Source organism: Amblyomma mixtum, chromosome 3, assembly GCF_055824585.1.
Source record: "Amblyomma mixtum isolate Tamu chromosome 3, ASM5582458v1, whole genome shotgun sequence".
NCBI classification, from domain to species: domain Eukaryota; kingdom Metazoa; phylum Arthropoda; class Arachnida; order Ixodida; family Ixodidae; genus Amblyomma; species Amblyomma mixtum.
Genome location: NC_143014.1, coordinates 165,578,440 through 165,591,388, shown reverse-complemented (window position 1 = coordinate 165,591,388; position 12,949 = coordinate 165,578,440). Strand labels below are relative to the sequence as shown.

The 12,949-nt window shown below is 50.4% G+C and overlaps 1 protein-coding gene across 5 annotated transcripts in view; it reads left to right on the top strand.

Moving 5' to 3' along the window:
- LOC149352608 (complement receptor type 2-like) overlaps positions 1-12,949 on the top strand; it is a 353,632-nt gene that overhangs the window by 212,315 nt on the left and 128,368 nt on the right. For all 5 annotated transcript variants that reach the window (XM_089581794.1, XM_089581793.1, XM_089581797.1 and 2 more), the window contains one exon: positions 1,459-1,638. In XM_089581794.1, the coding sequence (XP_089437920.1) occupies positions 1,459-1,638 (180 nt within the window). The remainder of the gene's footprint in view (positions 1-1,458; positions 1,639-12,949) is intronic.

Sequence of the window (12,949 nt, the reverse complement as noted above, 5' to 3'; positions counted from 1 at the left end):
GTCAGGGGAACACAGTGCGCGAAATTCGCCTGCCGCGGGTTCGCAGTCGAGCGAAACCGCGCCAAACACCGCCGGCTCGGTCAACTACGGGGGCCCGACAGCTTCGCGTTCGCTCTAACCGAGTGTTGAGGACACAACAGTTCGTCCTATGTGAGACACTGTGCCATTGCCCCAATATATATTGAGACGGTAGCACCGCCCTCGTTCGTACTAAGCGAGCGTTCGTTATATCTGCGGCTGTTATAAGTGGGCTCGACTGTAGAGCCTTTACAGCTTTCCCCAAGGTCGAAAAGTTCCTTGAAAGTGAGGACAGGGGTTCTCCTTACCACACAGAGATGTAGAGCTTGGGGGCTGGCATAATAGCTTAAATAAACGACTGAGAAGCAAAACCATGCAGCCTGGTTACTTTTGACAAAGACTGCACATTATGCTGCTTGAAATAAAGAAAATCCATATCTGCTATAATTAACAGCTACTAATCAAAGATACGAAACTACTGCTGCTAGTGAATCAGCAGTGGTAAATTGTCGCTTCTCGGAGTGAATGAAATCAACGCCGACGAAAGTGCCGGCGGCGTTTTCCGCTTCTTCGAGCGACTGTACGCACTTTTTTAGGCCCCGCCCGAATGCGACATGTCGCAAAAGGCGACACCCGGAGAATACCACCCCTGGGGTTCTGGTGTTCAATTTTATGCTCGAACAAATGTTGTTTGCGGAAGCCAATTTCTACAACACCTTTCGCAAAAGCCTTGGTAAAGAAAGTAAACATTGGCGGAGACTTAGCTTTTAAGCCTGGTAGGTTACGAAAGCGGGTGTTTTATGCTGCATATGCAGCGCCTGTAGTGGGAAGAGCACGGCACGCCGTGGCAAGCGGCCGCCGTTACCCGACCAGCCGAGTTGGTAGCCCTTCTCTCGCTCCTGGTATGACGTCACGCTGTGACGTCAGTAGGCATGGTATGACGTCAGGGGTCATTCTAAACGTCACGCGTGGCTACCGGCCGCCGCTGCGAGACGACTCGACTTGGTAGCCCATCTCTCACCCTGGTATGACGTCAGAGGTCATTCTAAAGGTCAAACGTGGCTACCAGCCGCCGCTACGCGAAAGACCATTCATGAACGTAGTATAGCTTTCGCAATAAAACAAACAGCCTGGTGCCCTTGCAACAAACTTTAGTGATTCAGTTTGTTCTCGTAAAACGCATTCTTGTGCTCACAACATCATTCACTCTATTGCCACGAAAACGAAGCAAGGAAGAAAAGCTTGAAAACACAAACAATGCTCCTCAACACGAGCCATGAACAATGCGAATAGTGCGCTTGCTTGTGTAACACAAAGCAGCACGACGCTGTCGGTATCTGCTGGCAGGCGTATAGAAGGTGGTCAGCCTTCAAGTCAACCACAGGCAAAGCTTAAGGAGACTAGCAAAATGTCGTTACACGGCCTTCTTTCTTCCTCCAGATGACTGTCGCATTGAGCACCTCCCTCCCGTGCAAAACGGGCAGCCCAGGCCATATCAGAGTGTCTCTCATGGGTCATTCGCAATCTACGAATGCAACCCCTCGCTGGCACTTCAGCCGCAAGGAGGGGTTCAATGCCATCTGGGACAGTGGAGGGGCACGCCGCCATTATGTGTTCCAAGTGAGTATAAACTTCACCTGCTTTTTACATATCCTTTCCGCAATATACTCTCATGTCAGTAAAAAACATGCAATAAAGCCATTCAAAAAATTGCCGACGATTACGTTACTACCTAATGCAAAATTGAGCTCTGCTCATCAGCTATTTCCGCTTTTCGATGAATTAAGGCAAAGAATTCGAGCAAGACATGTATGCACAATTACAGACAACTTAATTTCCACACATATTCCTTCTTCAAGAAACACTCCAATAACAGTCCTTCATTGTCATGAAGGAAGCTTTGTGGTCGGAGAAACAGATCGAGCATAACCAAAGCCTTGTTCTCAAAGACGAGGACTATGCAAGTATTTCACGAGGTTGTCACAGACGTTGGAGGCGTTACGAGCGATAAGAATGGGATGTTGTCCCGCATAAGTGGTAAGAAATTCCTGTTTGTCTGTATATTTGCATTAAAGTCCCCACCCACACTGCCACCATGGCAGGTGGCAGTTAATGGTTGATCGCGAGATTTCGCTCACCGTTGTCAGCGCGAACGCATGCAGCCCACATCTCTCTCTCATCGCTCACGTACCTATAAGCGTGATTCAGGCGTCCACTTTCCCAGGGAGGCAGTCATGTGCACTTGTTTTCTTTAAAATGATCGTAGTGTAAAACGTTGCCAACGCCAACGTCAATGAATTTAATGAACGCCAATAGATTACGGCTTCAGCGCCGCGTTTTTGGCACAATGTTGTCAATTCCTGAAGCCCACATCTCTCTCTCATCACCCCACGTACCTATTCAGGCGCCCGCTGAGCCATGGAGCTAGTTATGCGCATTTCATTTGCTTAAAATGATCTTAGTGTAAAACGTGGTCAACGCCAAAGCCAATGAACACAACGAACGCCGACGGCCTATGGCTTCAGCACCGCGTTTCTGGCACAACGTTGCCAATGCCAACGCACGCAGCGCACATCTGTCACTACCGCCACGTAGCTTAAAGCACGATTGAGGTGTCCACGGTTCCAAGAGGGCAGTTATGCGTCTTCCCTCTTGTTCAGGTGTCCACCGAGATGTATGAGACATACTGCGCCATTTCGTTTCCTTAAGAAACCAATATACCAATTTCACCCTCTCCTTCCCAAGCTCCCGCTCTATTCATTTCGCAGCTTAAAGCGCGGATAAGATGCCTACTGCTGGTTACAACGGACAACGGCGACGGCAACGGCGACGGCGACGCTGCGGAAAGCAGAAACGGGCGCCATGAGCTGCGCTCTAAAACATGCATAATTCGGTGACTGTACTTTGTTACGGCCGCTGCAGCCTCGGGAATTCCGGTAGTCAACTACTCTACAGCCACTGCGTGATTGAGTTCCTACTGCGCACGTCCTATGGTATGAGAAGCAGGAATACATTTAACGCCATGTGAAGGCCTCCTGGTACGTTATTGTAAAGAGCGCATTATAAGGACTGTAATATCCCCCCCCTGTACAATTTACTTCTTCACTATGAAATTTTACTTCTCTTTCTGCACTATTTCATCACCAGGACAGTAGGAAATCCCACTTGGAGTATCAGTGCTATATTCGAAGCAGAACGTATCTATGCACTGTTCCCTGTGCGGAACAGCGCAGTGGCATCGGCGGCGCTTAATACCACAGAAGAGCAACATTGCTCTCTGAGACAAGAAGCGCAAAACAATTAGTACAGCTAAGCTTGCCGCATTAGCGCATTATGCAGGGAAATCTGGTAGGAATTAGCGGCGTTTCGAGCAGGTAAGTGCGATCTGGTGCATGCATGCAACGAGGAGCGCAGCGCTGGCACAAGCATATTTACAGATGTTTTATGCACATGATGGTACACCCTGACAGACAAACGCCTACTTCGTTTTGCTTTTCTGTTTCGCGCTCTTTTAGCTACTTGGCTTCGCCTCTATTTTTTTCGAGCATGTTCAACTACTTGGCTTTGGCCTGCTTTATGGGACGCAAATCTTTATAGATGCTTAAGCGCGCGTGCTAAAATTTGTACAATGGTGTCGAGGTGAAACTTTCCTGATTTTAACAGAATGGTCAGCATCGCTGTTCTCACAGATCTCCCTGCGCAGTGGTGTTTGCCACTTGTTGATCACATTTGCTTTCGCGTCGAGGGATACGCGGCGGCGCGCCGCCACTTCAACGCTCCATGTATCTCTAGCCGGGCGTCGCGCCGCCGCGACGTTTTCTGCCGCGCGAATGTCGTCGAAAAAAACGTCGCATGTACCCGGCCTTAAGGCATGTGTTTAGCCAGGTTGGTTCATGGTTTTGCTTTGCATTGCTGGTCATTTCCTCCTGTGCTCCATTTCCTCCTGTGCTCCATTTCCTCCTGTGCTCCAAAAGCCTTTCATTAAGGCATCGTCCAGTTTGCCCCACGTAGCACTTGCCGCAAGAGAGCGGAATTTTGTAAACGTGGGGCAAACTGGCCGATGTTTAATGAAAGGGTTTTGGAGCACACGAGGAAATGTCGCCCCCTGCAGGGTGCAGAAAACTTGGCGAACCATTGCCTGAAACACGAGTGCAGCCCATATTTCCAAAACGCGGTTATTTTAGCGCGGGCAACAGAAAAGAAAAAGCGCGACGTAATCCGGAGAGGCCTTTCGGATTGTTTCTGGCAAAGAAGGCCATTACGTTAGCACCCCTTCCGTAGCCCTTTCCCGCAGGGAAATAGATACGTTGCGGAGAGACAAAAGGCTTGCATATGTTCTTATTGTCATGGTTTCATTCCATAGTTTTTCTTGCTGTTACAGTGCACTGTTATGTTTTATGTGCTTTCACGATCCTCTGATTACGTCGTGAGCTGGTGTTTCCTTTTTCCTATTCCAAGGAATAAAATTTCAGTTGGTAGATTGCGCTTAACCTCAGCGTTTGTCCAGTTTCTTTGTCCGTGTACAACTAAGCAGCGCAGCATTTATGACAAGATGTTCCAACTAGCCCAGTCTCAAGCATTTCTTGACGTCTTAAAATTTTGTTAGTTGTGGCGCTCTAGGCGTCTTGCTATGCGACGCGATGCTTTTCGGGGTAGAATTGTGTAATTGCATTGTAGGTGGGCTGGCTAAATCCAACGCCGCCAAAGCAGGCCAGAGACGTGTCGTAAGGAGGGCCCGGGAAGAGACGCCTTGCTCCTTTTCTCCTTCCGGTTTCGTCCCAGCCCATTTGGATGTTTCTGAGAAGGCGCGCGGTGTCCGTCACGTTCGCTTAGTTTGGAGAATCTCCCTGCCTTCCCTCTCTATGTTATGAAACCGGCTGCACGGCAATGGGGCATGAACGGTGCATTGTTTACGTTTCGTAGCGTAAGCTACACTACGCGGGTTGGAAGGAGCTTCGCGTCCCATCTGCGCCGACCATACTGCGCATGCGTGGCAGCTGCGTGACGTCACGAGAGGGGCAGCTGCGTCGACCTCGCCGCCGCCACCGCCTGCGCGCGCGCTCCTCTCCGACGCTCCACCGGTCGGCGAAATCCAGAGGTGTGACGTCACAGTCTCGGCAGACGCGCCGGAGCCGCTTGCCCCCGCCGCTGTGTTTACGACTGCCGCGCCGCGTGCTACTGCGCATGCGCGAGGAGGGCGCACCGTGCGTATATAATCCGCGGGACATGCGGTTGATGCAGTGCGCTCTACATGTAGGTTAAAGAGAATCGAGCCGCTGCCAGTCGGCGGAGAAGACTGGAAAGCAAAACGTTCAGTTGGGCGAGTTGGTAGATATTCATGATGTAAACAGCGCGAACTACAAGGGACAAGAAAAGAAGGGACAGCGCTCGTCCTGTGTCCCTTCTTTTCTTGTCCCTTGTAGTTCGCGCTGTTTACATCATGAAGACTGGAAAACCTCAATTTCTCAGACACCGAGGTTGTCGACCGATCGCTTGGCAGTTAGCCGCTTACGCTACGTACATCCTGGCATAGCAGAGCTAAGCCACTGCCAATCTTTTTCTGACAGTTAACAATAACAGGCTTTCATACACGTGAAGACCGGTGAAGCTGGGGGTGCGAGTGGGCCGCATTTGGCTGTTGTTGCCGCGTCGAGGCTTTCGTAGACAGCTCGGCGCCTAATGAGCAACGAGATGGCGACGGCTGCTCTGTGTGCTCTGTTGCGGCTGGTGCAGGAAGAGTCTCCTCGTCGCCCGAGAGAGCACACGGCGTATTTAGCGGTCGCACGTGGTCCGTATGCCTGTTCCATAGCGTTCCGTCTTCGAGCTGTATTTTAAATGAAGAAAAACTTGTTGGAGGGGGAACCGTTCCGGGAATACAAGCCAAGCCGGGTCGGAAGTTTCGAACAAAGACGTGCTCTCCGGACGAAGGCAAAGACCTTTTGCTTGCGTTACTAACGCATCGCATATTTTTGCTTCAGCTGCTGGAAGTCCACATACACCCTTATGCCGGGGTACATTCGTCGAATGGGAGCTACCCGCCCATTAGGAGTCAGCATGAGGAGACACAGTGAATGCGTGCGGCGTTGTTCTGTAGGAAAGCAGGATCCTGTCAATGTTTGATTAAGTATCTCAAGGCGCTGCCTTCTTGAGTTTCCCCTTAATTGTCTACACGACGCGTTGCGCTCCTCTGTTAAATGCTGGGTGGTATGGCGGGATGAGAGATCAGCGTACTTCTCGCTGGTGAATGCGATGCCTTTGTTGGAGACAAAGATGTCTGGAATGCCATGGGTGGAAAATATGCCACGCGCCATCGAATCGTGGCGTCCGCTGGTGGTGGTGGTGGTGTAAAACATTTATTTATACTATGTAGAAGAGAGGTATTGCTTGGACCGTGCCTGAAGGGCCCGGCCCTCAAAATAACTAGGAGGGATCCCTAGTCCGGGACCCCTGTGGCCTCCGCGGCGGCCCGGGCTCTTGTCACCAGCAACGTTTATAGATACATTTTTAGTTCCATAACTCCTCGCAGCGCCCGTATGGAGCAGGCGGCCTGTCGCCGTCCCCGCCACCGCGGCGCTGCAATCGCGGATTGAGCTTGGAGAGCGAGAGTCGTCTGCTAGCGTGCAGCGTTTCACACGAGCACTCGCATTCGAATCATCGCTGCGCGACTGCTGTTTTTTGTTTCCGGCTCTTGCCCGGAGGTATTTCATAACATATGTGTGCTTAGCGCGTTTGCGAACTTAAGAGCGGTATTCTGAGCCGTGTCACAAGCGGCCTTTTTGTACGGGCAATGACGAAATGCATGCTTCGATTCTGCTTCTCGTGAGATGAACCTAACCTTGCTACTTCGATAGATTCGTATTATCCGCCGAACCAGTTTTTCGCGACTGGCTGTTGTGTCTCGCATTTCGCACAAAATTACTTTTACGTTTATTACAGCGATACTGGTGCAAATAAAACCCGCCGCTGTCTCGGTGGCTCGGTGGCTACGGCCCGCGGCTTCTTTCCCGAAAGCCGCGAGTTCGATGCCGGTGTAGGCGAAATGCAAGAGTAATTCAAGGCCCTTGGCATTTAAATAGAAAAAATTTATTCACAAACCCACTAAACATTGTTGTTTACAGATTTGCTGTCAACTAATTTGTCAGACAAGCTTCGCCTACTTTCGCTCTTTTTGAGCTCTAACGGCGCTACTATTTTCCAACCACTTTGCTAGCGCAAAGCAGTGCATGGGCGTCACTAAATAAAAGTAAATTAATTGAGCTGTGAACACCTCAGCGTGCTCTGGTAAACCAACACCATTCGTGCCTTTTTTTACAAGAGAATCCAGCACGTTCCAAAACAGGTCGCCAAACAACTCGCCCTTTCAAGCCTGTTTTATAGCACCCTCTACCGCGCTTACACAGGCAAAGGGTACGGTACGCGAGAAGGGTATGCGAGACTGCCACTAACATACTCGAGCTCAATAATGAGCATATAGCCTCACGCGGCAGAGAATCCTGCCTGCCAAGTGCGTCACATTGTGTCACAGAGTTCACATTGCGCTTTATTTTTCATTTTGAAAGCCACATAGCCTGCCAAATAGTACAAGGCTGTTTCTTCTGGTGATGGAACACTGTATCTGTGGTCGTTGAAAGCATTGGAGAGGTCCCTGAAAGGTATCGCCATCAGCTCCTGCCAGATCTGTTCTTTCTAGCCTTTTTCTGGATGAGGGCGTCGCGACGCTTTTCTCCGAGGCTCTCGGAGGCACTAAATAAGACACGATCAGTTCCCGTCTCACAGTTCAATTTCACAGCTACTTCAACAGGTGTGTAAAATAAAGCAGCCTAAATAATGATAAGATGGAAGACTCCATCTGAAGCTGCAAAAAAATATTGTAAAATAGAGCAAATAAACGTTTTCCACCACCACCTAAATAATTGCCTGAACTTTGTCACTGTAGGGTGGTCTTCGGGCTCACTAGGCCAAAAAATCTCTGAATTAAAAAAACACATTATATATGAGCACTTCTAGGCTTTTTCAAAGTGCCAGTCTAATTACCTCAAGCGGGTCTTGGTTTAACTTCGCTGTGAGAATATAGCTGACGCCCTTGCTGTGTAGGAAGTCTATAATGGACAGCACTGACATCAATGTCACCCGCAGGGACTCAGCGGTTTGATTTGATGAAATGAGTTTGATATTTCCTCTTGCTTCCGTCCGGATGGCGTTTCTCCGGGTTGCTCTTATACCCGCTGGTACAGCCGGGCACGAAGTAAGTTGGCATTGTCGCGCTCGAAAGCTGCTTCACGGCCAGCAGCGTTTGTTGTTCTGAGTGCACGATGGGGACCACGTGTTCGCAGAGCGCACAGGAACACAAATGGACAAAAAAAGGCAACGACAAACCCGTGCACACGGGCTAAGCAGTAACTGCAGCCTGCAGGAGAGGAGCCGCGCGCGCGTCGGCGACCGCGCAAACCTCGACTGCAGCGCCCTCTCACCGCCCGGGTACAAGCAGCGCCCGCTTTCAGGGGAGGAGTTATGGAACTAAAAAAGTATCTATAAACGTTGGTCACTAGGGCTCGTTTGTCCTGGAGAGTTGAGCAGCCAAGCAGGGCAGTCTCCCAGTCCTCTCGGGAGGGGTGGGAGTGGGGTGGGAAAGCAGGATTGGTAGGGCATGCACACACCATGTGATACGTGTCCGCAAACACTTCCCCACAGTGTGGACACTCGCCCGAAAAGGCAGAATTGAAATGTTTGAGCACTGCCGGGCACAGTACCGTGTTGGTGTAGAGGCGAAGAAGCCAACGCTCCTCTGCCTTCTTGAGGCCTTTACAGTGGGGTGGGTATCGGCCGTGAGCGTTTTGATACAGGAGAGAGATCTCCCGAAAAGTAATAGCCGGAATAAAATCGGTAGCCGGATCAGGCGGCGATAGAGGCGATGCCCGGTGGTTAAGCGCGCGGGCGGTAGCGTCCGCTACCTTATTTCCCTCTATTCCCGCATGTGCTGGGGCTCAGATGATGGTGCGCCGGGTTGGGAAATCCCGGTACTCATATCTGTGTAAAATTTGGAAGGCACGATCTGGAATTTGGCCCTGTTCAAAATTGCGGCAGGCTCCCCTTGAGTAGGTGGCAATGACTCGTGGCGTCCGCTGAGAGCTTATGAACGGGAGCCACCTCAACCCATTAAGGGCAGGCATCGACTAGGATACAAATGTACTGTCCTTGAAATGGACCACCAAAATCATCATGCACTCTAAACCATGCTTTCTTCAGAAACGTCCACGGATTCGACTGTGCTTTCCGTTCCATTCTCTGATGTCTTTGAAAGCTTTTGCAAAGTTGCACTTTCTGTGCGGTGCTGCTGTGAGGCCTTCCCAGCAGACATGGCTCCGTGCGACTGCTTTCATTTTCTCCACGCTGGCTGAGTTTCATGAAGCTGATCAAGAACTTGTGCTTGTAGTTCTTTATAATCGACGACTCGTGTACTTCGCAGGACGCAGGTCTCATGAACACTGGACTCTTTACAGCTGTTCAGAAATAGTGTCCAATCACTTTATTTTGGCAGCTCATCACCAGTAAGCAGCACACGGCGTGGGCGTATCACGATCACGATCTGTAGGATCACGATCTGTAGCTTTGGCGATCGCGGATGGCGAAAGAAGTAATCGATATGAACTTTCAAGCATGAAGACATCAGCGGTCTGCAGAACTGTGTCTGTTCTGTAAGAAGCAGTAGCCGGCATAGCGTGCCGGTGTTGCTGATGTTGGTGCCAAGGCGCCATTAAAGTGCGTACCTGTGCGCAGGCAGTGTAATTGTCCAACGCATTATTCTGGGCGACCATTTCTCGGTGTCACCACTTCGCGCACTTTAGCGTGCGTTCTCAGACAACCTTAGAGCGTGGGGGGGGGGGGGGGGGGGTAGCGGTCTCGGACAAAAAGGAGATGCCCTTGACTCAGCGTGGCAAGCTCAGCAGAGACCAGCTACCAAGTGACAAGGTGGTTGGTCGTTTGGTGCCCAGCTTTCGCTGGTCGCAAGCCAGAGAAAGGGTCGGAGCCAAAGGTTCACAAACAAAACAAAGTTAGTACAGCAAAGAGACAATACAGATGATTTCAAAATCACTTGTACAAATTGATTGACAAAACAATGCAACTCGTGCAAAGTTACACTCGAGATAGAATACAATATGAAGGAAATATTGCACCTAAAGTGCACTAACAGAAGAGGGAGGCAAACAAACAAAGCACAATTTGTTCACAGGGCACTGCGACAGTCCTACAGCCACAGGTTCACGACGGTGCTGTCCCGTAGACGGGTGCGCGCTGCCTCGTTTGACCGTGGCTGGGTGAGTGGTGATGCCCCGGGAGTCGAGCGCGCGCGTTTCTCTGAAGCTTACACGGGCTGGGGCTGACAGACAGCGGTCAACGCGCTTCATATATAGGCAAGCTCTGGGTCTGTTCGTTCTTCGCGCCAAGGCAGGCGCGCACATACACACAGTATCAGGTGAGCAACCTCCTTCTCCTTATCGCACCGGCAGGCGTCCCTATTGGTCAGGCGCGAAGAGTGGCTTCGAGATGCTTCGAGGCCTTTCTTGTATGGCGCCGCCGCCGACGCGCAAGTAAAGAGGGAGAGGGTATTACTTAGCATACTCAAGGCTACGCCCTCTCCGTCATCGTCGAGCAGAAACCACTCCGACACTCACGAAGATTCCACGACGTGGGCTGGCGCAATTCCTTGGCGCCGCGCCGACGAGCGATGGTGGAGAGGCTAGCAACACACACAAGGCTAGGCGCTCTGCGGGGTGTCCTTCTCCCCTGTTCTAGCGGCGCGCGCGCTGGCGAGATCGCTTCTGCGCGGCGATGGGCTTTTTTTTTCACAAATCCTCGGAATTTTGTGTCAGTCGGGGATAGACTTGTCTTTCCCAAGAAGTCCCAGAAGCGGTTTGCGTTCAGTAACCACTTCGAAATATTCACCAGAGAGATGCTGATGATACTTTGAGATGCCGAAAATAAGGGCAAGAACTTTTTTATCCACCAGCCTGTAATTCTCTGTGAAACTTCGAGATGCCGAAAATAAGGGCAAGAGCTTTTTTATCCAGCAGCCTGTAATTCTTTTCTGCTGGAAGACGGCTTCTCGATGCGAAAGCAATAGGATGTTCCTCTGTTTCATCTCGGTGTGCGAGAAGATCCTGAATTTTTTAGGGTGAGGCGTTGCAACTCAGAACGATTTGCCTGGAAAAATCTAATTGATGTAGTACCGGCGCAGAAGCCATGAGATCCTTACTTTTTCTGAAAACTTGTTCTACGCCTCTCCAGTTTCATGTAGTTTCTTTAATAAGTATATAGGAGATTCAAGGGCCGGGGAACTGTCGAGAGCGTAAGCAGAAAACGCCTGCAGAAATTAAGGAGCCCATGCTAGTTTTGAAGATGCTTGACGTCTTTCGGACTTGGAGCATATGCGACAGCTTCTTTTTTCTGTGGTGTTGGCCTCAGTCCGTCTTCGCTCATGATAAGGCGCAGATACTCATCTTCTATCGCTACAATTGTATATTTTTCTAGCTTGAGCTTGAGGCCTGTTTCTCGTAGACGCTACACTGGCAACGTACTTCGAGCGATCTGTGTCGTCCAGTCTCATTGCACAATGCCACGAAAGCACACGGTGACATCGCGCATGCTTTGTAGCAAGTTTTCCATTTCTCTCTGGAATATGGCTGGCGTTGAAGGTACGGCAAAAGGTAGTCTGGTGTACTGGAGAAGGCAATGACGCGTGTTGATGGTCAGAAGCCTCAATCACTTGTGTCAAGCCTTACCTCTTGGTAAGCATCTTTCAGGCCCAGTCCGATAAAATATCGCTCACGTGAAAGCTTCGCCCAGAGGTCCCCGACTCTACACGGAGTACTTTTTCAGTACTATGGCCGCACTAACTGCGACCTTGAAGTCGCCACATATGCGCACGCGGCCGTCCTTCTACAGCAAGAGAACAACTGGGGCAGCCCAGTCTGACATTCTGAGGGAGTAATTACCCCTTCTTGTTACATGCTTTGCGTCTGTTCTACAACTTTTTCTTGGCGTGCGAAATCAATTGTTCGCGGCTTTGAAAATTTAGGCACATCATCTTACTTGACAATTTTACGTTCACACCTTTGAGCGTTCTTAGACTCTCTGAGGACGCATCTTTGTAGCGAGTCAGGAGGTCGTCAATGCTCATAAGGGAATCAACGTCTCTGACGTCGCTTAGGTAGAGCTGTAGCCCGCTGATCGAATTTTTCCCGAGGAGGTTTGGACACTGGTCAGGCGCTATAAAGAAAGGCAGTGTACCCTCTCTTCGGCCGAACAGGACTCGCACGGTAACCTTGTCCCTGACGGGTGTTAGCCTTCCGCAATAACTCCTCAGTACTACGTCTGTTGGGTCGACTGAGAGGTCACAAAGCCGCTGTTGGAATGTGGTTCCCCCATTACGAAGCAGTGGTCCCAGTGTCCAGCTCCATTCGAAGAGGCCCGCCTGCAACTTTTAAAGCTGCTACAAACTATGGAACTGTCTGCTCGCTGTTCATCTGACACGTCTTGTAGACCTCTGTCTGGATTGCAGGAAGGTTCTCACTATTCGCATGGCTGTGAACTGACTGGTTTTCTTGTATTTGCTTAGTCTACTTGTTTGATGAAGATGATGAATTTTTATGGCGCAAGGGCACCTTTTGGCCAAAGAGCGCCATGGTACAAGGTAGTTTTCATTGCACTCTGTAGATTCAAACACCCATTTTCCAAGCATTCCACGCTAAAGTAGCCGACCACAAGGCAAGGGAAAACGTCTACCCACTGTATAATCGATGGGCACCAGGCGGCACTAAGTATCGAACCCCGCACCTCCACCATGCGAGGCGGATGCTGAAACCACTAGGCCACCGATGCGGTAGTCTGCTTGTTTGACACATTCTGCTGCTTCGGGTCGGTATTCTGCATT